This window comes from Oryctolagus cuniculus, chromosome 5 (genome assembly GCF_051225735.1).
Source record: "Oryctolagus cuniculus isolate XC-2025 breed Fujian yellow rabbit chromosome 5, ASM5122573v1, whole genome shotgun sequence".
Lineage (NCBI taxonomy): Eukaryota > Metazoa > Chordata > Mammalia > Lagomorpha > Leporidae > Oryctolagus > Oryctolagus cuniculus.
Genome location: NC_142871.1, coordinates 136,368,959 through 136,392,792, shown reverse-complemented (window position 1 = coordinate 136,392,792; position 23,834 = coordinate 136,368,959). Strand labels below are relative to the sequence as shown.

The 23,834-nt window shown below is 45.5% G+C and overlaps 1 protein-coding gene across 5 annotated transcripts; it reads right to left on the bottom strand.

Moving 5' to 3' along the window:
• Positions 1-1,426: 1,426 nt before the first annotated feature.
• Positions 1,427-23,117, bottom strand: BTNL2 (butyrophilin like 2). Of its 5 annotated transcripts, none has more exons than XM_089334114.1 (12): positions 22,989-23,117; positions 21,303-22,168; positions 20,671-21,193; positions 19,255-19,573; positions 15,964-16,047; positions 13,304-13,651; positions 10,692-10,973; positions 9,516-9,536; positions 4,894-5,241; positions 3,669-3,950; positions 2,657-2,752; positions 1,427-2,092 (listed from the first exon to the last, which is right to left on the bottom strand). In XM_089334114.1, the coding sequence occupies exons 5-12, from the start codon at positions 16,040-16,042 to the stop codon at positions 1,881-1,883; spliced, it is 1,668 nt and encodes a 555-aa protein (XP_089190240.1). In that variant the 5' UTR covers positions 16,043-16,047; positions 19,255-19,573; positions 20,671-21,193; positions 21,303-22,168; positions 22,989-23,117; the 3' UTR covers positions 1,427-1,880. The 5 variants fall into 5 exon arrangements, with proteins under 5 accessions (XP_089190240.1, XP_089190239.1, XP_089190241.1 ...); XM_089334113.1 differs by having other exon boundaries at positions 20,671-20,712; XM_089334115.1 differs by having other exon boundaries at positions 15,964-16,043; positions 20,671-22,168.
• Between the last annotated feature and the right edge of the window lie 717 nt (positions 23,118-23,834).

The window sequence follows — 23,834 nt, the reverse complement described above, 5'->3', positions numbered from 1 at the left end:
TCTGTAACTGAGGGTAAGTTAACAAGCAGGGAGAGGTCTCCAAATAGCTTGTAGTTTCTGGAAAAGTAATGACCATAAATTCATCATCTGGCTTATTCCATTAATTCTTCATTGGTGGACAACTCTGGAAATCTTATTTTAAACAAGTTTATTACAATATGACAAGACATTTAAAAACTGAGTGACGACTAGAATGGTCAAATGCCTAAAACAAGAATTCTGTCTTATGTAGGATTATATCTCTATAGGTTGTATCTAACCCCAGGATGCAGTGAGCCTAAAGGTATGGACTCCTGCTTCTGGAGGTTGGTGCAATGATGATATTTGCCATTTTCCAAGCAGTGGGAGTCCTTTATTAGGACTGGCAATAAGCAAACCTGTTACACATTTGTTATTCCATTTATGTGAAATAACCAGAATAGAAAATTTCCTAAAGACAAAGGGTAAATTGGTAGTTGCCAGATGCTGGTGGGAAGAACAACTGAGGACCAACTGCTTAGTGGGTATGGAGTTTCCTTTAGGGGATGATGAAGATATTCTCCAACAAAATAACGATGGCGGTTGTACAACATTGTGAATATATGGAATAGTACTAAATTGCATGCTTTAAAATGATCCAAATGATGAATTGTACTTATTTTACTGAATTGAAATTTTTTAAATAAAATAAATATGTAAACACTTGTGGAAGAATAATACAAATACTCCATATTCTCACACCCATTGCAATATGGGCTACTGTCTAAGTTCACCATGCACTGGTTACCTGCTTATCTGTGCCCGGTGAGATGGGGCACACACACACACAAGAGGGTATGCAAAGTGGGTCTGTTATTTACAGACAAGCAAGGAGGGACAGAAGGAGCCATGGATCCATTGTGAGCCAGTCTCAAATATAAGTTCATAAGGGATGCAATATCATTAACCTATTGCTAGATATGGAAACTGAGGCAAAGAGAGGTTGTGCAGCTAATCAGATGTCAGATTGTGATCAGTAGGTGGGTATCACAGAGCTTGAACTAGGACATATCCCTGGCAGGATCAGCCTTGGATCATGTTGGAGGCTGGAGTGAGGGTAAAGCACTCTCAGTTCCTTGATGATCACGCAAGCCCCTTTCAAGCCGTTGGTAACAGGAGAAATACATCTGGGAATCAGAATGCAACCCTGATTTCCAGATTCCAAGGTTGTTGAAGAGGCTCTCCTCAGTCTATGAAATACTCTGGAGAACCTCCATCGGCATACCAGAGAATGCAGAGCCCCAGAGCAGGAAGGTTTGGGGCAGGTGCAGATGTGGTGTATGTTGGTCATGTTGTGCAAGGAGAGGTGTTTGAGATCTAGTCAAGGAGATTCTGACCCATGGACGTTCTGATCCATGAACCACTTTCACGCAGAGATTTGGAGAATGGATGATGGCTCAGTATGCACTTCCTTTTTAAAAAATATATTTATTTACTTATTTGAAAAGGAGAGAGGGAGGATATATGTATACATGTGTGTGTGCACGTATGAAGAGAAAAAAAAGAGACAGATCTTTCATACCTTGTTCTATTCCCCAAATGGCTGCAACAGCCAGGGCTGGGACAGACAGACGCCAGGAGTTTGGAACTCCAACCAGGTCTCCTATGTAGATGGAAGGGACCCAGGCACATGGGCCATGCTCTGCTGCCTTCCCAGGTGCATTAGCAAGGGGCTGGATTAGAAGTGGAGCAGCCAGGACTCCAACCAGCATTCTGATGTGGGACATCAGCATTGCAAGCTATAGCTGAACCCACTGCACCACAATGCTGGCCTCCCAGTACTCATTTCCATAATGATCCACTGCAATAGACCTCAGTCTCACGTGACACAGAGGTGATGCCCTTCCTCACAACATCTTCCTTTACAACACTGGGGAGCTTTCCTCTCCTGTTCTCACCCTCCACCTCTCAGTCCCGCCTCCCTGGCTTGTGTGCCTCCTGGCCCTGCACGAGGAGCAGGTAGTCAGATCTCTGTTGGGTATCTGGCTGTTCAAATGTCCATGGGTCATATCCGTGGTTTCCTCAGAATCAATCGATCTTGAGTGTGCTGTATTTAGATCTGGTATCACATTTGCTGTAAAGAAAGAAAATCTGTGATAATGACCCAATAACAGAAAGTATCAACTTCAAGCCATCAACAGGTAAGCATAAGTCTCAGTGACCCAAAAAATTTAAAGTGAAAGAACTTTCTGGAGCACACAAAACAGCTTCTCTATCCATATATGAGAAGTCCTTATCAGCAGAGCGGGAATCACCAATATGGGGGTCACCACGTGTACAAAGACCTTAATGAAATGAAAATGCCCACGCCAGCATTTCCAAGCTTTCAGCTTGGAAACAAGGACAACTGTGCACTAACCTCTTCCTCTCCCTTTACTAAATCACTGGGGAACAGACAGTAGGAAAGCAAATTGCTGCTGCTTAGTCCTTTGGCTTCTACCACTGCTGCAAATTCCAATCTCATGCAGCACTGATCCTCCATTATGTAAATGGAAACCATAGATTTTGATGTCTTGCTAATTACTAAATATTTACTGAGTGTCTGTTATGTGTGATGGCTGAAAAGAGAGGCCGGCAAGAGGGAGTAGTGAGCTTCCCATCACCAAGTATACTGCACCCTGCCACTCTTCTAACTTACCTTTCTTACGGCTCTTCCTCCTACTCAGGCCTACAGCCACAACAAGAAGCAATCCCAGCATAAGCAGTATGATCCACAACAAATTCATCCTGGTCTCTGAAATGGAAACCCCAGAGCCCCATTAATGAAATGGGAGAATATCGAGATTACTCTTTTCATCTGAGTGGCTCCCTGCCTGGAGAGGAGATGAGAATTGGGCCTCTTGAGGAGGCACTTGGTCCACTCCTGCCTGCTCCATGGATGCTGAGGAGAGAAATGTTTGTGTCTTGCTTTAGTGCTTACTCCTCTCAGAAACACACATGCAACACCCACAAATGTTTCCCCCTATCTTTCCCAACTACATCACACCATCCCTGGAATAGCTGAAGTGCAAAAGGATAAAATCGCACAGTCCACAACCATGAACAGGCAATAAGGAAAATTGGGGTTTTTTTTTTCAAAAAGTTTTAAAATTTGTCTACTTTATGAATTCAAAAGGCAGAGAGGCACAGAGATCTCCCACCTACTGGTTCGTTCTCCAAATGCCCATAACAGCTACTGCTGGGAGCTGGGAACTCCAACACTCACTCCCAGGTATATGAGCCACCACCTGTTGCCTCAAGGATGCACATTAACAGGAAGCTGGAATTGGAAGTGGAGCCAGGACTTGACCCCAGGCACTCCAATAAGTGATGTGGGTATCCTAACCAAGTGTTCCTTCCTGGAAAATTGATTTCTGATCTGCAAGAAAACTCACCATGAGGGGAAAACACAAGCAAAGTGCTATTTATTTTCACAATAGAAGAAGGGATTTTTCAGATACAGTAAAATGGAACTTAGTGTATACCCAGTAATAAGCCTAACTTTAGGGATCTTGGCGGATGTGTGAGGGAGAAACTCGGAGGAGTGGATCTCCTAAAGATCAGATTTGCAAGATTAGCAGGTGTTTCATGAGAAGTAATAAAACAAATAAGTCTGGGTTGGTCTTGACAATTATTTCCCAAACTTAGCAGAAATAAATGGCATCACCCACCTGAGAAAGAAAAGGATGCTGTTTTCCTCTCACCCAAAAGGGGGTTGCTGATGGAACAAGTCACGTTCACAATGGAGCTCCTTGTCACCAATAAAGCCGTCTCCACATGGAACAGCCCACGGCTGTCTTGACTCAGGGCCTCAGAAAACGACGGCATTGCCTCTCCCTGTCTGTCCATCCACTGCACAAGGGGCTGTGGGAACCACCCGTCCGAAGTGCACATCAGCTGCATGTCTCCATCCTTCAGTCCTTCCATGGTGATCAGTGGGGAAGAGCCCACTCCTGGGGAAGAGAGATCTCAGATCTACAGTCAGTGACTTCCCTGGGAGGGAGGAGGGGACTCAGAGGGCTTGCGGGAGACAGCAGATCTTAAGGGGCATCCGCTCCACTCAGACGAAAGCAGCTGGAGCATGTCTTGTCTTGTTTGTAATTTCTGTTTGGGTATTGTTGTTGTTGTTGCTTTGCCAAATCACCCTCGGATAGATTAATAAGTAAAACACAATTCCATACCAAACCTTTTTCTTCTGTCCCCGAGAACAAAATAACTTTACCAAGGCATGGATCACATGTGCAAGATAAAACATAGTAAGAGTGTTCTCTCAAACTCTTAAAAATATCTACGTCCAATGGCAGAAAACAACGGAGCCCATTTACTTCTTGATGTGTCCTCCTATGGGTACTTGCTAAGTGTGCTTTCTAATTTAGATTCAAAATGCATGGGAGGAACTTGTGTAACATCCAGGATTTTGGCCTGTCTTCAACAGCATTTGCTATCCCTGGAAATCAATTCTCACAAATATCAGCAGTGAGGCGGGAAGTGGTTTCATCTTCTCCATCCCTGGCATGCATGCCAATCTTATTTTTGTTTCCATGATAGATCTACTTTTGTCTACAAATTATTACACTTCCTGATAATCGCATTTTTCAGAAATTTAATAACAAAATGAGAAATAATGAGTTCTGTGTAAAATTAGGGAGTAGATGTCCCTAAACATATGGTTACTTTATGGACAGATTGAAAAGAATACAAGTTCTATACTCAAAGAATTAACTTTGGTCCATTTAAGCTTGTGATCTTTAAGTGTCTGTGACAGTTCTGGGCACCAGAGGATTCAATACACATTTGATAAGAAAATTTCAAATGCCAGAGAAATGTCCTAGGAGTTAGCATGTCAGTATGTTAGGAATAGGTGTTGAACCCAGGACACATGTCTAGAATCCTTACCTACCACCTTCAGATCCATGCTGGCCTCCTGGTAGACATCATCAATTTCAAAAAGGCACCGGTACTGCCCATCATCTGAAGTCCTGGCACCATGTATCTGCAGTGTCAGTCTCCCCTCGTGGATCGCATCACCCACCAGAGCAGTCCTCCCTCTGTATTCCACCATCTGCTCTCCAGCCACATGGTCCCCGTCCACATACACATGAACAGCGGGGTAACGGTGGGATCGGACCCACCTCACCTCCATGTTCTGTGCATTCACCTTGGGGGACAGGTAACAGGTTAACTCCACATCTTCTCCCACCCTGACAAGGATGGGCTGGAAAGGCCCAATCACTGTTAGGGAAGCTGGTAAATACAAAGACAAAACACAAAGGAAAGAATAAAAGTGGAGTAAATGCTGCCACCTGCACCGACATCTCCAGTATTCAAGAACACCCCGTGTGATGTCCAAGGCTGGCTTTTGAAAAGATGAGGGTTTCACAGACTCAGTATAGAGGTCATTCTTGTCCAAGGAAAAGCCATCTCATGATGTGTGCCCATCCCAATCACTGATTGAACCACCACTCACCCCTGCCTGTAATTTATTCAGTTTACGGATCAATAATAAAATAATTCCATCATTAAACCTCACAGGATAAAATGAACACTATCACTTCAAATCTGGATGATATTAAACTATTTCTTAATATGTCTCTCACTTTCTTAAACTATAAAGATGTCATATTATTGCCAAAATCATTCAGTTGCTGTGAGATTAAACAAAATGACCAAGATAAAGCCCTTGAATCACCATACAATGTGAGCAGAGGAGTATGGGCAAGATGCAAATGCTTTAAACTTGATAATTGGGAAGGAGTTGTAAATGGGTCTCTTGTGGATTTTTAGTAAGATAACTGAAGAAATCTTCCTCATTTGTTAGTATTTCTGGTACCTCATAAGTCCAGTCCAGCCACCATATTTTATTTCCCCAAGGTTATATGTATGTGAGTTTAAAGACACATACCAGATACAACGTCCTCACATAATTTAGAGTAAAACCTTAAGAGGAAGAATTGGGGCTCTTGACAGAACGCAGAATGCAGTACAACCATGAATCCAAGTTCTACCAGTATGGACAAGATCTTCACTGAGGGCTTTCCTGGACCACAGCTGTATAACAATTTCAATTCCCACAGGCCGTGCCCTGCCAACTTTGCTCTATTATAATTCGAAGGTTGTCATTTTCTGACAAATGTAAAGATGGTTTAATACATGCTGAGACCACTTACAATAGAAATACGGGCATACAGTTTCAGATTCTCTGCACAGAAATCAATGGCCAAAAACATAATGTCCTTATTATATCATAGTCAAAATCTGCAAAGCGTATTTCTAGAGAAGAAATTCACTGTCAACACAATTTTAGCATTCAGATTATTCCCTTCTAGTCTATCTAAAATGTGACTCCAGTTATTTCCAATATGTTTTTGCTTTATCTTTTAAAATTTACCAAAAGCAATATTATCATCATCCCATGTATATTTGTTGAAATCCGAAGACAAGGGTAAGAATCAGAAAAAAATAAACTGAGCAATAGCTTGCTACTATTTTTTCACCCATAAATCTCAAATTACTTAATGGAAAAGGCCATTTCTTCTTCTCTGTCATTGTTAGGAGGATTTTTCCCCTTGTCTGTGACCTGTGGCACATATCAAATCTCAAACCAGTTTACCCTACTAGACATGGGTAATTAAGAGCTAATGTTAGGCCGGTGCCACGGCTCACTAGGCTAATCCTCCGCCTGCGGCACCGGCACCCCAGGTTCCAGTCCCTGGCTTTGGATTGGCGCAGCGCGCTGGCTGTAGCAGCCATTTGGGGGGTGAACCAACAGAAGGAAGACCTTTCTCTCTGTCTCTCTCTCTCTCACTGTCTAACTCTGCCAGTCAAAAAAAAAAAGAGCTAATGTTGGTTTTAATGGGAACTAAAGGAAGCAAAATATAAATATGGAATTCAGTTAATTGGGAGTATTATAGATATACAAAGCTCCCATTTCTCCTGAATTCAAAGTTTAAAGTTCTAGGTAAATCATTATATCTTAATATTAATAATTGGTATTCTATACAAATATGATCACCTTGGGAGCTGTATATAATCTCCTTTTCCTATAAATTTTAGCATCCAGCCTTTCACACCATTAGTGCTCAGATTTATTGTCTGGTTTTTTAATATTGGATGTATGTTCCTGAAATCCTTCTGAATACTCACCTGAAAATTAAATCACATCTGGCATGTGAAGTGCACTGAATTGTGTGCTAATCCCCTGAAACCGGACAGTCTTGCCATCCTACCCTCCCTGTGCTGTCAATCAGCACCTTCAGTGACGTGCTCTCATCACTGAATGCCAAGTTGATTCACCTTACATCCAGTGTAGTAGAACTGGGCACTATCTTGCCACTTAAGTTCAATCTGTTCATTTTAAAGAAGGGAAAAATAGAGACTAGTGGGTTGCCAAAACTGTGGTGACCAAGAACTTGCACTCTTAGGTTAGATAGACAATGATTATAAAGGAAAACACCAGAATTTCTTACAGTTTTCAGCAAACCACACACGCCTCTAAGATTGCTTCCTAAATAGAAAATGAGGATAAATCTGTTAACCTTTATAACTATAAGAAAAAATGAAACAATTCTTACAAAGCACTTGGCATATTGCTTGGAACATAATATTTCAAGTAACCAGTCACTGTTTTTTACAAACCAATAGCATATTTTGCCAGAGTAGGAACTGGAGTTTTAGTCTCAGGACCTGTGAGCAGGCTGGGTTTGCAGCAACCTCGTGTGTGGGTCCTTTCTCTTGGCCTCTAATTCATGGCAAAAGCACAGAGACAGCCACAGAGCACCTGGGCCCTTCAGCCATTCAGCACACCACCCTCCAAGCTCCTGGGGCTCAGCCCTTCTCCCCCAGCCTGACAGTGGGCAAAATGAAGCTCAAATTTTCCACCTTGTTTGTGTTCCCAGAAGTGAGCATGATTTGGGAAGAACCCGACAGGGATTGCATTTTGTGTCCCTGGTTTACAATGGGCATGTGGAGGTGGCTCAGAGAACTCAGGGATGATTCTTTTTATTTATTTATTTATTTTGACAGGCAGAGTAAGACAGTGAGAAAGAGAGACAGAGAGAAAGGTCTTCCTTCCACTGGTTCACCCCCCAAATGGCCGCTATGGCTGGCGTGTTGCGGCTGGCACGCTGCGCCGATCCGAAGCCAGGAGCCAGGTGCTTCCTCCTGGTCTCCCATGCGGGTACAGGGCCCAAGCACTTGGGCCATCCTCCACTGCATTCCCAGACCACAGCAGAGAGCTGGACTGGAAGAGGAGCAACCAGGACAAAATCCGGCGCCCCAACCGGGACTAGAACTCGGGGTTCCAGCGCCGTGGGCGGAGGATTAGCCTAGTGAGCCACGGTGCTGGCCTCAGGGATGATTCTTTACCTCAAATCTCACTGTGGGACAACAGTTGGGTCAACCTACTCCAAACACCAAATTGAAGTCCTGATCTGTCACTAACAAGCTCCATGGGTTAAGGTTTCTGTCAGAACAGGCAGAAGACGAGCTGCCTTAGACGGATAGGGCTCACAGGCACCTGTCTGTCCCCAGAATATGGAGTTACCTTTGACCTAAGGCCCATTCCTTATCTTTATGGTCTGATGGGGTCAAATGTTTCACTCCAGAATCTAACAGAAATCAGGGTGTGTTACCCTGATCTTCCTCAATAACTCTTACACAGACTGAAAGGAAAGGTATCCTTAAACCCTACTGACACACACGTGGGGGCACACACACAAATGCACACACATTCCTGTGACAGGTGTCTCGATGGAGGGTGGGTGGGCATTTATGGGAGAAGGAAATGAGTGACCCAGGTTCATATGCACTGGGGCAGAAGCAGCCACCATGGGCTGGTAGAAGAGACCTTGGACAGGAGTAAGGCGTGTAAGGTGGGAAAACAGAAAATGAAAGAGGTTACAACAAGTTATTTTTTAAACCACTTAACTGCACTACAATAAAATAAGAGCAACAGCCCAACCATAAAGTTTAAAAAAATGCAAGAAAGTTATCACCCCAGTCATAGGGTTCCAGGTGGCACCCGGGAAAGAAAGTAACAGCCTCCTCTCTGTAGTGATGAATTCAGGGATCTACTGGGAGGAGGAGCAGGTGCAAAACCCATGGCAGGGTTAGAGGAGAGAGTGGAGGCAGTGACCTCCAATTATGATGAAGACACCGCCCTTTCTCACTCTAGGAAAGTTTGAAAATGGCCCCCAGGGCTGGCCAACTGCCAGGTGCCATTGCCAAACACTCAGAAGGCAGCTCTTTCGTCTCCTACACGGAGCAGAGGTGGTGTCTGTGTCATCTAGGTGTCCATCTGAGGCTCGCTGGAAACCCCCTGGCAGATACACAGTGGGAAAGGCCCTAAAGGAGACCGTGGTAGCCTGCACTTGGCCAGTCCCACCAATATGAACGGAGCCTAAGACTTGTTGAATCCGTGCCTTGGTTTCCCATTTGGGTTACAGGGTCTCAGCCTGGTGCCACAAGCTGTGTGTCCACAAGGCTCACCAGGCATGGGGGGAGGGGCAGGTCCTACTCACCCATCTCAGACTGGAGTTTCTCTGGAAAAAGAATGAGAATAACATATTGAGGAAATTGGTCTGAAAGAAAGGAGAAAAGTTATCTAAAAAGATAAAATAAATCAAGTACAGTAAAATGAAACAAAGCAAGTTCTACATTTCATTGGAGAGTTCAATATGCAATGTGAAATGATGAAAAATATTGATTTTTTTACCACAGATCATCTAGTATTCCTGCTAGTTTTCCTTTTTTCTGAACAACAAAAAAATGCTCTCAGTATTATCACCCAATAATTCTGTTTGTTTCTGCAGATATTTAACTACCAGTTATAAAAAGCATACACATTAATTTTGTAAATACTCAGAAAATATAAAAATATGAGGACATAAACTTCACATTTGTAATTCCAAACTGAGACATTATAAGCTCATGTATGTATATATATATATTCACAAATATATTAGTCTGATTCATGTAAATGAGTAAAGAAAAATTAAATGTTAATAGTTAATATTTTATAAATATATATGTCTTCTTTTAACATCAACACATAACATTTAATTTTTCTTTTCTCATTTACATGAATCAGAATAATAAATACAGCCTCAAAAATCTTAATCCAGTTTTGTGATTCAAAGTCAATAACCTATGTGATTCAAAATATCTATTTATAGCTATATAGATAGATATGATCTTTATCATTAAATAATTTATCAATAGGATTAAGCCACTAAAATTATTTGAAAATATTTTTGTTATTTTTATAGTGACATGAGAAATTTAACACTATATCATTTTATTGGGTTTTCTTTGGTTTTTGTTGTTCTTGTTGTTTTATAAGTGAGAACACTATTAAGATGCTATGTAAGTAGTTTTCTCCACCTTGCTTATTTTTGTCTGATAGGTCCCTAGGCCTAATTGGCAGAATGCAGCATAGGAAAAAAATTCAGTTGAAGGAATATAGTTTTGTTTTCCTAAGAATACTTGTGGTTAAAAAATCAATGCAGAAACAAGGTAGAATTTGAAAATAACTGCAGTACTTTCAACAGTTATTTAGTCAAAATACAGTGCATCTATTCCAATTATAAATGTTTTATAGATTTTAATAGAGATTACTAAACGTGAGATTTGTCCTGACCAGAAACAGGAGGCGCCATGGCTCCCTGAGCAAGCTGGTCCCAGGGCGGAGCACTGACCTGGGAGGGCGATGACAGACGCCTTGTCCTGGCTGAGGACAGGGTTGTGGATGAGGCAGGACACGGTCTCTGCGGAGGCATCCCTGACCACAAGGGTGGCTTCCACGTAGAACAGACCATGTTCATCTTGGATGTGATGCTCGGAGACAGACAGCAGCTGCTCTCCCTGGCCATCCTCCCAGTGCACCTGCGGCTCCGGGAACCAGCCCTTTGCAGTGCACACAAGCTGCACTCCACCCCCCACAGGCCACTCCATGTGGATCCGTGGGGCCGACCCCAGGCCTGTGGAGAGAAGTCACAGCCTTGAGCCCCAAATGATGGCAGCACAAATCACATACAGTGGGATCCCAGTGATGCTGCCCACGGGAGAGGGTGGGCGCTCAGGGGCCAGGGAAGTAGAAGGTGGTCTAAGGCGTTCTTCTCATCAGATCTAGAGTTCAGGTCCACTTCCTTCATTCTCCAGTCAGTATCTTTTCTTTTTTAAAAAAGATTTATTTATTTATTTAAAAGGTAAAGTTACAGAGGCAGAGAGAAAGACTTCCATCTGCTAGTTCACTCCCCCAAATAGCCAGCCAGAGCTCGGCTGGTCCAAAGCCAGGAGTTCTTTCAGGTCCCCCATATGGGCTCAGGGGCCCAAGGACTTGGGCCACCTTCTACTGATTTCCCAGGTCACAGCAGAGAGCTGGATTGGAAGTGGAGCAGCTGGGACTCGAACCAGTGCCCACATGGGATGCCTGCACTACAGGAGCAGCTTTACCCTCTATGCTACAGTGCCAGCCCTTATAGTATCTTTTAAGTTCAGCATCTGAGTGCATGCTTCTTCAGATGCAGACAGGGGAATAGGAGACAGGAGATACAATAACATTTTACTTCTTTCTTTAATACAGCAAACAAAGATGTGTCATCACTGACCCATGAATTCTTTGATGCCACTAACCCTGCCTTTTAATCTTAATATTATTTGTATCAGGCACTTCTTTTTGACATTTCAGATGATAATATGATCTAATTTAAACAATATGAAATTGTTTATATTTAATAACAATATTAAAGATAAAGTCACAAATCACCTGAAAGAGAATTAATCTCCTCTCTCTCTGCTTTTTTTGTGGGGGGAGGTTGGTGGTAGTGACCTTGGGATAGACATAAACTGCAGTGTGTGGAATGCAAGTTCCATGCAGAGTTCCTTGTGTCTAGATATCCCCTTCAATGGCAAGAGTGGCTTTGAGAAATCCTACTTTAGGATAACTTACAGAGCCATGAAGTTCTTTCTCTGTCCTACACTACACTTCCCAAACTCAAAGGGAACTATATTTTCACAAAACCTGTAAAATACAGCAAAAGCAGTATTAACAGGAAAGTTGGGGGCTGGTGTTGTGGTGTAGCACGTTAAGCTGCCACCTGCAATGCCAGCATCCAGTGTGAGCACCAGTTCAAGTCCCAGCTGTTCCAGTTCTCTGCAAATGCACCTGGAAGACATCCCAAGGACTTGTGCCCCTGAGCCAATGTGAGAGATAGGGACAGAGTTCCAGGCTCCTGGGCTTAGCCATGGTAGATCTAGGCCACATTTGGGGTGTGAAGCAGAGAATGGGAGAATACAACAGCATTCTTTAGAACCTGCCATTCACAGGGTGTCCCTACACCTCCTGCAAGTGCCCCGTTTGTTGAATGGTGGAGCACGAACATCTCTGTGAGAGCACAGTGTTAACCTCTTCAGCCTCATCACTGGCTCTCTGACCAGGGCATTGACAAAGCAAAGTTCTCACACCTCAGTCACCCCAAACAGAAGGACTCTCCAGAAAGTTCACAGAAAATGCCTATCGTGAGATTACCATGCATAGATTTCAAAAATTTTCCACCAAAATAAATTAAGCTTTTAATTCCACTTCCATGGACTTTTTGAAGTCCCCAAGGGGGATAAGGAACAACTGCTTCCACTGAGACACAGATGAGGAGCAGGAGCTGGGCTCACTCACTCAGCAGTCGACTTGCTCTGGCACACCAACCTTAGGTGGCACAAGCTCTTACCTCAGAAAAACTGCTAATGAATGGGGTAGGTGCTGCAGCTGGCATGTTAAGCCACTGCTTGGAATGCCCACATTCCATGAGGCAGTGGGGTTTGAGTCACAGCCACTCTGCTTCTGATCCACCACCCTGCTTATACACATGGGAAGCAGTAGATGATGGTTCAAGTACTTGAGTTCCTGCCATTCAGGTGGGAGGCCTAGATGGAGTTTCTGGCTTCAGCCTGGTCCAAACTGAGCTGTTGCAGCCATCTGGGGAGTGAACCAGAGATGCAAGGTGTCCTGCCCCCATGACTCTGCTTTACAAACAGGTAAATAATTCTTTCAAAGTTTCTAGGAACTATATGTTTTATATTTCAAATAATCCTCAAGAACAGTCAACTGTGTAAGTTTTAAATTTGGAAGAATATTTCACAAGTGAGCTTGTTTTAAAGATTTCAGAACCGTTTGTTTCAAGTGCCTCAGAGTAGACTATGGGGCACCAGGAATGGCTTTGACGACTCAAAGGGAATTCTTCAACTGCCAATAACCTTCCCACATGTTAATAAGCTCCTCTCCAGAATCCTACGTCTTTTCCTAGATATTCACCTGCTACTTTGAGCAGCAAGCTTGTTTCACTATAATAGTTGCCCTCTTGGAAACGGCACCAGTATTGCCCGTTGTCGGAAGCCTGGATGCTGTGTATCTTCAGAGCCACACGTCCCTCTGCGATGCCATCTTCTATCCACTCGACTCGGCCTTGGTACTCCTCCTTCTGCACCTCAGTCATCCCACCTCCATCCCGGTATGCAATTACAGGTGCGCTGGGCTCTGAGTGGTACCACCTCACCTCCGTGTGCACCGCAGTCTTCTTGGGAAGGCGCTGACAGGTGAGTAGGGCCTCTTCCCCCACCATAGCCACAATAGCATGGGAAGGACCAGTCACTCTGAAGTCATCTACAAAGCAGAGCACAAAAGAGGAAGTGTCAACCAGAAGCGCCAGCAGGAGGACCAGTGTGCTTGCCTGTGTTGTCCAACCTACAAAGACAGAGAGGGGTGGGCTTTGCTCTCAACGTTTTAGAGAACTCCACCAGGATTCTTTGTGCACTCCTTTGTTACAGTCACAACCTTGTGTACTGAAAGAAAATGTAGTTCAAAAATTTGAGCACAAAAGCCAAACCTGTCACACACTAGCTGGACAATCTGGAGCAAATCTATTATTCTCAGTAAGTCTTTGAGGTTTATGATCTTAATTTCTTCATCTTTAAGACACTAAAACTATCATGTCTGGGTTGTTTTTGTACTCAGGGAAGTTAATACATAAATTTATTTATTTATTAAAAACTTATTAGTGATTAACATTTTAATTAGTTTCTTTAAATTTAGATAAGGAACTCATCGATTAGTCTTTTTGGCATCTCAGGATCACTCACTCTTGTCTAGGTAAGGAAATGAGATTTTCTTTTTTCTTATCCTTTCTCTAAAGAAGGTGACTGCAGTGACTGAATTAAGTACAATGCATGGTCCATGAGGACTCTCTGTGGTGGGTTAAGCACAGTGGTCCATAGAGAATTTGAGTCCTCCAATCCAATTCTAAATCATGTCTGACCTTCCTTGCTACCTGCACATCAGAGATGTTTAATATTGGCACGCGTTGTTACTTTCAGGACCTCGTCTGTCATTTATGCTGTGCTCTTTCTATCTAAATGCCCCACAGCCACCTGACCTTTGTGCACACTCGTCCTCCAGAGGCAAACCTTTCCTTGTCAAATAGATGCTGCTCAAAAAGTCATCATTAAACTTGGGTGGAGATCTGTTTGTATTTTTTATTCCAAATATGAAGCAAGGGCTGAGGCTATGCCAGTCCTTTACAGACTAGGAAACCACAGCATGACTGAGAGAGAGGACAGCGGCCTCAGAACCTCACAAAACTTCCACGGCACCAAGTCTGCAGTCCACCTTCTGACGTCTTCACAGGATGTGTTTGTTTGTTTGTTTTTTTATTTTTTTATCAAATTGCCATTCTATGTTTTTCCTTGGGGCTCTGATTTTTCTCTCTGACATCCACATTTCATAATTTTATTTCAAGGTATAACATTTTGACTGACAAAATTCAACTACTGGGGCCTGTGCTGTGGCACAGCAGGTAAAGCTGCCACTTGCTGTGCCAGCATCCCATGTGGGTGCCAGTTCAAGTCCCAGCTACTTCTCTTCTGATCCTGCTCTCTGCTATGGCCTGGGAAAGCAGCAGAAGATGGCCCAAGTCCTTGGGCCCTTGCACCCACGTGGGAGACCCCGGCAGAGACTCCTGGCTCCTGGCTTCAGATCAGTGCAGCTCTGGCTGTTGTGGCCAACTGGGGAGTGAACCATCAGATGGAAGACCTCTCTCTCTCTCTCTCTCTCTCTCTCTCTCTCTCTGCCTCTCCTTCTCTCTCTGTGTAACTCCAACTTTCAAATAAATAAATAAATCTTTAAAAAACAAGTCAACCACTGAGGCTTCCAAGTCCATTTCTTGGAAGTCTCCTTCTAATTTCTTATTTCCAAACACTTTTATGTTACTGAGTTCATGGTATGAGGCTGGCATTGTGGTGCAGCAGGTTAAGTCGCCATTTACAATGCTTGTTACCTCATATCAGAATGCTGGTTCAAGTCCTGGCTACTCCACTTCTGACCCAGCTCCCTGATAATGCACCTGGGAAGACAGTGGATGGTGGCCCAAGTGCCCTGTGGAAGGCTCAGATGGAGTTCCTGGCTACTGGCTTCAGCCTGGCCCAGCCCTAGATGTTTTTGGCCATTTGGAGAGTGAATCAGTGGATGGAATCTCTCTCTCTCTCTCTTTCTCTCTCTCTCCTCTCTCTCTCTCTTCCTTCCTGACTCTCAAATAAGTAAAAACAAAATCTTTAGAAAATAAAAAAGAAGTAGCTCTTTGTCTTACCCCCAAGTTCACGGAAGTAGGAGAATAGATGAAAACACTAACAAGTTCCAGCCACTGGTCAGGCGTTTCTCATTCATGGTCTCATTTAATGCTCAACCTTCAGGTGTACGTACTGTCATTGTTCTGACCATAAATGTGGAGAAACCAAAGCATAAGAGGCTCAGATAACTTCCCCAGGGTGACACAGCTGGAAGTGGAGGAGCCCTTTTTGGAACTCAGGTGCTTTGGCCATTGGGCCCACGCTCTGAAATCTTGTGCCAGTCCTTAGGACTGAGCCCCAGGACTGGATCTCCAGAGCATTACAGTGTGTAGAAAGGGGAGAAGGGGATCATACCTGGAGGCTTCAGGGTCAGCAGGATGAAGAAGAAGGAGGCAACCGCACCAGACAGACTGTACTGCGAGAAGTCCAACATCCTGCCTGGAGCAAGCATGAGAGAGCGTGAGACCCAGCATCCGTGGCTTCCAACGGCTGTGCAGTCTGAACAAGGAATGAGCATCCACCCCTCTACTGTCCAACAGGGAAGCAGGCTTGGCTCCCGGCTGCCTGGTTAGGGAGCACATTTCTCCCTTACCTACAGTATTACACTCTCAGCTATGTTTCAGGCCTGAGGATGTTTTCTGATTGAAATGAAGAGCTAAGTGCCAATCTCATTAAAAACAAAACAAACAACAACAAAACCCTCCTGAGGTTCTGTCTGTGATGAGCACAGAAAATTGCAGAACAGGTTGCAAACATCTTTTTCTCATCCTCCTTCCAGCTCTTCCTGCAAAGTCCTTCTTCACTAAGGTTTCCTGGTGCAGAAAGAGCAGGGAGGCTGTGTCCCGGGGCTGCAGCAGGAGCCAAGGGGCATAGGGTGCTCTGGAATGTTATGGAAAGAGTCCTGGGGCAGTGCTGTAGAACACAGCAGGATGACTGAAGCAGCCTGTCAGGACAGTCTCAGAGACACTTGGGGAAGAACAAGAGAAACATCCCCACTGGCAGGCCCTGGCAAATCCTACAATCCCATCGTACCAATGTAATAAAAATACTCTAGCAGATAAAAGTCTAAAACTTCCAGGACAAAAACAGTGCTAATGTTAATTGAATGTTGAACAATTGGAAACTCAGAGTGAAAGAAGCCAAATGCCTGTTGCATCTGTTGCGGCAGGTGTTTATTGAAAGAAAGAATTACTTCACGCCGAATGGAGCAATGCTGAGCCATGACTCCTTCCCTTTGCCAGAATCTAAAGCAGTCATCTGTTACGGACCAGAAGAAAAACTCAACAGTAGAACATGGAGATTGTGATTCAGGTGCTTCAGGAGATAAATGCTACTCTGATGCTTGTCTATTTGCTTTATAAAAATGCATGATTTCATTTCAGATATCACTAAAAACACTGATAGGGGCCCAGCCACAACAGCTAAGCCTAAAAGAGCACTAAAGTATTTACATAAAAATGAGACAGAGGAGCAGGCATTGGATGCAGCAGCTAAGATACTGCTAGGGATGCCTATAACCCACACTGGAGTGCTTGGGTTTGAGTTCTGACTCTGCTTTGATCCAGCTTCCCGCTAATGTGCTCCCTGGGAGGCAGGTGCTGTCTCAGGTACGTAGGTCCCTGCCACCCACATGGGCGTCCCAGATGGAATTCCAGGCTCCTAGCTTCAGTTTAGGAAGACCAAGAATCCCATACAACTGCTGTTGATACAGAATATGGTAAACTTTGATATTGTTGAGATCTATGAGCTAAGACATATATGTCAAGGCTGGAGAGGGTATTTGATGGAGTGAACCCCAGCAAATAGAAGACATCCTCTTTGTCTGTCTGTCTGTCTCTCTCTCTCTCTCTCTAACACAATTTTAAGAAAAGGATGAGCCTTAGCATCACAAGACAGCACAGACCTTTAGTAACTGCCACTTGAAACTCACCAGCCACTTCCACCAAGGCAGATGCTTCCTCGCCTTCTCTTGTAAAAAGTGGAAATATTCCCCCCTCCTAGTAAGAGCAGAAACAGCCCACAAAGTCCATGCCACACAAGCCACCAGTTGTGTGAATGGAAAAGATCCCACACGTGCTGCAAACCACTTTATAACTTTGTGTTACTTTAGGTCTTAAATGCACTCCACATTAAAAAAAAAAAAGTCAAAATCAAGGAAGCTTTTGAAGATGTTATGAAAATGAAGCCCAGTCTTCTCTGTGCTCAGCGCAGATTTGTAGAGGAGCAAAGGGGAGAGCAGCTGCCTCAGGCCAGGGTTCCCAGTGGAAGGGCAGCAGCCCGGTGCTGGAGGACATCTGCGCTATGTGGAGGCATCTTGGGTTATCACTGGGGGTGGGGTGGGTGGTATATTGGTAGAAGCAAGATGCTGCCAATCATCCTGAAACTCACAGCAGGGACCCAGCCAGCATAGAGCATCAGGATGCCAGAGGCCCAGGGAAAAGCTTGCCATGGACTAGCTGCTGTCAGCTCAAAATCACCAGTTATTTTCTATAAATAAATAACTTGACTTAAATGTCAAACGTTAAATTAATACCTTTTAACTTAATTTTTGCCATCTCCAATTTACCGTTTCAACATAGACCAAGAATCCCATACAACTGCTGTTGATACAGAATATGGTAAACTTTGATATTGTTGAGATCTTTGAGCTAAGACATACATGCATCACTAAATTTCCAAAAGCTCCCCTTCACTTAATTTTCTGAATGAAGTACAAGTGTTCAGTTGTAATAGGAAGTGGAGGTTTATGTTTAGGCACTTGGTGAATAACAATTCTGAGTTCCAAGGCCTATCCCTACGCTATTAAAATCCATGTCAATAGGTCTGATCTGATTTCATCATCATTTAAAAAAGTCATCTATTATTTTTCACTTTATGTTTCTGTGTGGGAGCAAACTGTTGAAATCCTTACTTAATGTATACTAAGCTGATCTTCTGTATATTAAGATAATCGAAAATGAATCTTGATGTGAATGGAGGGGAGAGGGAGTGGGAAAGGGGAGGGTAGTGGGTGGGAGGGACGGTATGTGGGGGAAGCCATTGTAATCCATAAATCGTACTTTGGAAATTTATATTCATTAAATAAAAGTTTAAAAAAAATCCATGTCAAAGAAAATTGCAAGTTACTATATATTCTGAGTTATCAGAATTTGTTTCTCTAACAAAAAAAAATATCCTAGAATGGTAAATCCCCAAAATGCCAAGCAGCCACAATGTTTGCCTGGTGAGAATGAATCAACTGAGTTTTGTGAAGTTTGGAGCTTGCACACTCGTATAAACTTTAAAAAGAGTGTCTCCTCTGCTGGTGTCAATCATTGTTGAGGGTCCCAGCTGCGCACCGGGTGACAGACAAAGCAGTCAGGGCCCAGAGCCGCCGTGACAAAGGTGCAACAGGATCCTGGCTCACTGATTGTTGATCCAGGAGCCCCGCCTCACCCAGCCTGCTTCACAGGAACACTGAGCGGATCCCCTGAGCTCCCAGAGCACTTTGAAAGGTGTGGGGTGAGACATGCAAGGCTTTACAAGAAGTGAGAGAGTTGCCTACCAGGACGCGTCCTCACTGCCTGTGTGCCCCACTTGTACTCCGTGGTCCACTGCCCCAAAGCCCCAGACCGCCCTTCCCCAGGGAGTTTGCAGACCACTCACGTGCCTCCCTCTCTTCCTTGTGGTGAAGCCCGCAGCTGCCAGAGTGTCCTTCCTCCCCACAGCAGGCGTCCACAGAACGACCGGAGACAACCGTGGGACAGCCAGCTAGGGGTGGAGGCGGCTCCCGGCTCCCCAGGGCTTTGGGTGAAGGGAGGATCGATGCTGCCTCATGCAAACTGACAGCAGAGCCAAATCCCCCAGGCAGGCTCTGAAAATGAGAGTCCAATCGGAACAGCAGTCGCCTCCCGCCAGTGCAGTATGTCAAAAGTGAAACTCAGAGGAGACGTGGACTTTGATTTCAGCCGTGGGTCCTTCAGACCTGCAGAGAACACTGCGATGTTGCAATTTTCCTCACCCTCCCTGGAACATCAGGGCTCTCTGGCTGTTCTCCATCTGACACCCACCCGTGCCACAGCTAGTAAGGTCCTCACCCACACCGGGAGCCCTGGCAGCACCCAGCCTGGGTGTATGTCTTCACCCTTCCCTTCATTTCCACACATCCGATTCCCCGCCTAGTGCCAAGTTTCCACCAGAATGTGGCACTGTTCGGGCTGCAGCGCTGGAAGTACACTGAACTAAGTATCCCATGTGTCTTACAGGAAGTAGAGCCCAGAGATTGAGTTACCTTCTCCTGGGCCAGAGTCCCAGGCTGCGGTCCCCTGAGGGCTGGTTTACTGCTCTTTTTCCTTTGGTTCTTTATCTCCCATTGCTAAGTAATAAAGGATTTAACCACTCTCAAATCCTTACCAAAGACCTTCAATAAGCTTTTTAATATAAAGCTAGGGCACTTTCACAGGGACATTTTTTTTTACATGCTATTTCAGCCAGGTGTTCTGCCACATGCCCTTTGAGTCTGCTCTACTCTGTAGGGTGTCTGAAGATATGTTGTCATGATTTCCAGAGTTCTCTAGAATAAGGTTCAACTTAATTTCATATTTCCATTGTGTAATAATATAATCATATGCACCATTACAAGGTTATAAGGTTTGAATTTATTTTGTCTAGAAGTTTCTTGCTCTCCTCTCTTATGATCCAACAGGGAGACCCTATTTAGGCCCCCCATTTGAGGTCACTGGTTTTTTTTATAAATTAATTTATTTATTTGACAGGCAGAGTTACAGAGAGGCAGAGGCAGAGAGAGAGGGGAGAGAGAGGTCTTCCATCCTCTGGTTCACTCCCCAAATGGCCACAAAGGCCAGAGCTGGGCCAATCAGGAGCCAGGAGCTTCTTCCAGGTCTCCCATGTGGGCATAGAGGCCCAAGAACTGGCACCATCTTCTACTGCTTTCCCAGGCCACAGCAGAGAGCTGGATCAGAAATGGAGCAGCCAAGGCTCGAACTGGCTCCCGCACAGGATGCCGGCACTGCGGACAGCTGCTTTACAGGCTACGCCACAGCACCGGGCCCTAGGTCTTACCGTCGGACCGCCAGCTTCCTCCTCAGTCTAAGGGCCTCCTCACTGTGGAGGGGGAGGGCGTTGAAAAGGAAAGAAAAATCATTAAACACTGATGAGGGGACGAGTGTCTCTTGACCCCGATTCTCTCAGTTACAATACAGGGGTCCCCCCACCTGGTTCCGCAGACCACTCCCTCCCCACCCCCAGTGACACGGAAGACTCGCCACAAAGGGAACGCTGTCCATGGCAAGAAGATGTGAACCCTGGAAGCCCCGAGTGTCTCCCGGGAGGCTACAGCAAGAGCGCGCTCTGCGGAGACAGCAGGCAGTGCCATCAAGGCGGGGAGACGGCACCGGCCAGGGAGCACCGCCAGAGGGCGACGTCCCAGGACAGGTCATGCTGGAAATAAGGGGCGGCCTCCGGCGCCTGCCCCGCCCACCTCCTGCCTCAGAACCTGAGAGCAACCCTGGGCAGGGGCGAGAGTGTCTTCCAGGGCTGGGAAAGCCGCTGAGGTGTTCCGGAAATCACCGGATTCATCGTTCTGCTGAAAAACACGATAGTGCTAGGCATAAAAATTTAGTGGTAGGAAGGTACAGGATTTTGTTTCCTCGCACTTGAATTTGTGGTGTGCAAATAGCGTACCGATCACATACCTGCTTTGCCACTTGGTGCTGGAATCTTCCAGAAGTCTTGTCATGTGTTGTGTGCGGTCCGCACGTGAGCACCACGGGCTGCTTACAGAACCTCTGTTTAAACTCGTGGACACCTTTTCTCCCGAACCATTCACAAGCACTTTCTTAGAGGTTTGCCCATTTTTAAATCAGAACCGTGTCCTACATAACGCTATGTGTTATGGGGGCGCTCTGTGTGTAGGTGCATATCGGTGTGGGAGAGAAAAACCAAGGCAGATCTCTGCCGTTCTGACGAGAGGAGTCCCCGTGCCGGAGCTCAGGCAGGACAATGCCCACAGCACAGCCCGAGTGACAGAAGAGCGGGGTCCCCAGAGGGGTCTGCGGGGAGAGCCGCGCGGAAGGAGCGTCCTGGCTCCACACGGCCACCAGAGGGCAGCAGAGCCACGCCGCGTCTCCCCCGTGGTGCAGGAGGACCCTGTCCCTGACAGCAGTTCCAGGAAGGTGCACCCTACGGGGTAGTGTGTTCCAGCCATAAATAGCGTGAGGATGTGCTCAAGCCCTGTGGGGATAAAACAAGTTACTCCGTGTCCGGGAGCATGTTGTAGGCCCCTCTGTGATATCCCGGGCCCGTCAAGACAGGTGATGGGCACGTGAACTCTCAGGAAGCAGCTCCCAAGGCTCCGAGGTGTGTCGGCCCCCTCCTCAGACCCTTCCCCGCCCAGTGTCACCCTGGCCTCCGCAGCAGGCGCACACCCAAAAAACCGGGCTTCTGCTCCTGAGGCCACGGCTTAGCGCTGCAGGAGGTCCCTTCAAACCAGGGGGCAGCCGGAATCGCCATCTGGGAGGAGCCCATCAGCCACAAAGTGCGATCCTCCGCATTGAGAACCCTGTAAAGGACGGGAAGATCGTGATTGCTAAAGTTCACGCCTCAAGGACCCGGAGACAGCAAATGCCCAGGGACTGACTCACCCACACCAACCTTAGCATTAGATTCCCACAGCAGGGGTTGGCCAGTAAGTGTGTGTGTGCGGGGGGGGGGGGGGGGGGGGCATGTAGGAATGCGGCTGGGGCAGTCAGCTCTGAGGACCTGTAGTCTGAGCTGAAGGGCACTGTTAGATCTCTCTTAGAATCCAAAAAGTGACAAACCAGTCCTCTAAGATTTTTAAATTTTGTTTTTAGGGGCTGGTGCTGTGGCATAGTGAGTAAAGCGGCTGCCTGTACACCACATCCCATACGACGCTGGTTCAAGTCTCAGCTGCTCCACTTCTGATGTGCTTGAGAAAGCAGCAGAAGATGGCCCAAGTGATTGGGCCCCTGCACCCACATGGGAGACCTGGAAGAAGCTCCCGCTCCTGGCTTCGGCCTGGCCAGGCCTTTTGGGAAATGAACCCACAGATGGAAGATCTCTCCCTCTCTTTGTGTGTCTCCCTCTTTCTTATAACACTGACTTTAACATTAAAAGATTTAATTTGCTTTTAATTTTAGTCTTATGAAAAAGTTACAAGAGGATAAAACAATAAGTATCATCCTTTCTGATCTGAAAATGATAGTCATGTACAGCTGATTCCATCGCGGATTCAGCCTATAAGAACAGCGTTCTTGGGAGGAGTCGTACACACTGGTGAGAATCACACCAGTCAACTGGCGAACCAGGCAGGTGTCTCCCCTGGGCCACACTCCCCCCAGCACCAGAAAATCTGCACTCACAGATATCCAGGCACGGCTCACGGGGTGAACAAAACAGTCCTCCTGATCGTGGCAGAAGAAGTTTAAAGGAAGCGCCCGTCTGCCAAGCCTCCTGCGTTTGAGTCCTGCCTCTGGGTTCTGTGGCTTGGCCCTCCTGCTGCTAGAGAACGCCGTCTCTGAAGAGCGCATGCCCAAGCAGCCTGTTGCAGTTCCGAAACCCGCCAGTAGAGGGCATGTTTGTTCAAGGAAGCGCCGGGGCTTCAGGAGGGCTCAGGGACTTCAGAGGACTGAGAATTGCGTTAAGCGTCCCACAGCTTGATTTCTAATCCTTTCCTTTATTAGTGGCGTTTTTATGTTTTAGTGGTAATTGAAGGCAAGAGTAGGAAAACTGCTGCCGCTGAACCTGCTTCAGTCTCTGCGGGTCCCACACTCGGGGTTAGGACGGTGGGGGCAGGAGGGAGAGGAGGGGTGAGGGGTGTGTGGGGTGCACTGCTTCACTTCTTAAATATTTTGTTACCACATTTCCTTCCTGGACTCTTAGCGAAGAAAAATTGAAAATCGTAAATCCAGAGCTCAACATCTGCAGTTTTAAGAACAGAAAATGTAGGTAAAATAATTTGTAAGAATTCAGTGACTGTGATGGAATCACAAAAATCTTCATGGGATAAATCTTGAGACCCCGGCTATCTGACTGTGGTTGCTCTGGCAAGAAGCTGGAGCAAGCTTTATTGGAAACACATTTTCAGCCTCAGAGAAAAATGCATCCATGTTTATGAATTCCACACCCTTGCATTCCAACCAACCTTGGGAAAAAAAAATACATCTTCACTGGAAATTTATAGACTCATATTTCTTTAAACAATATTA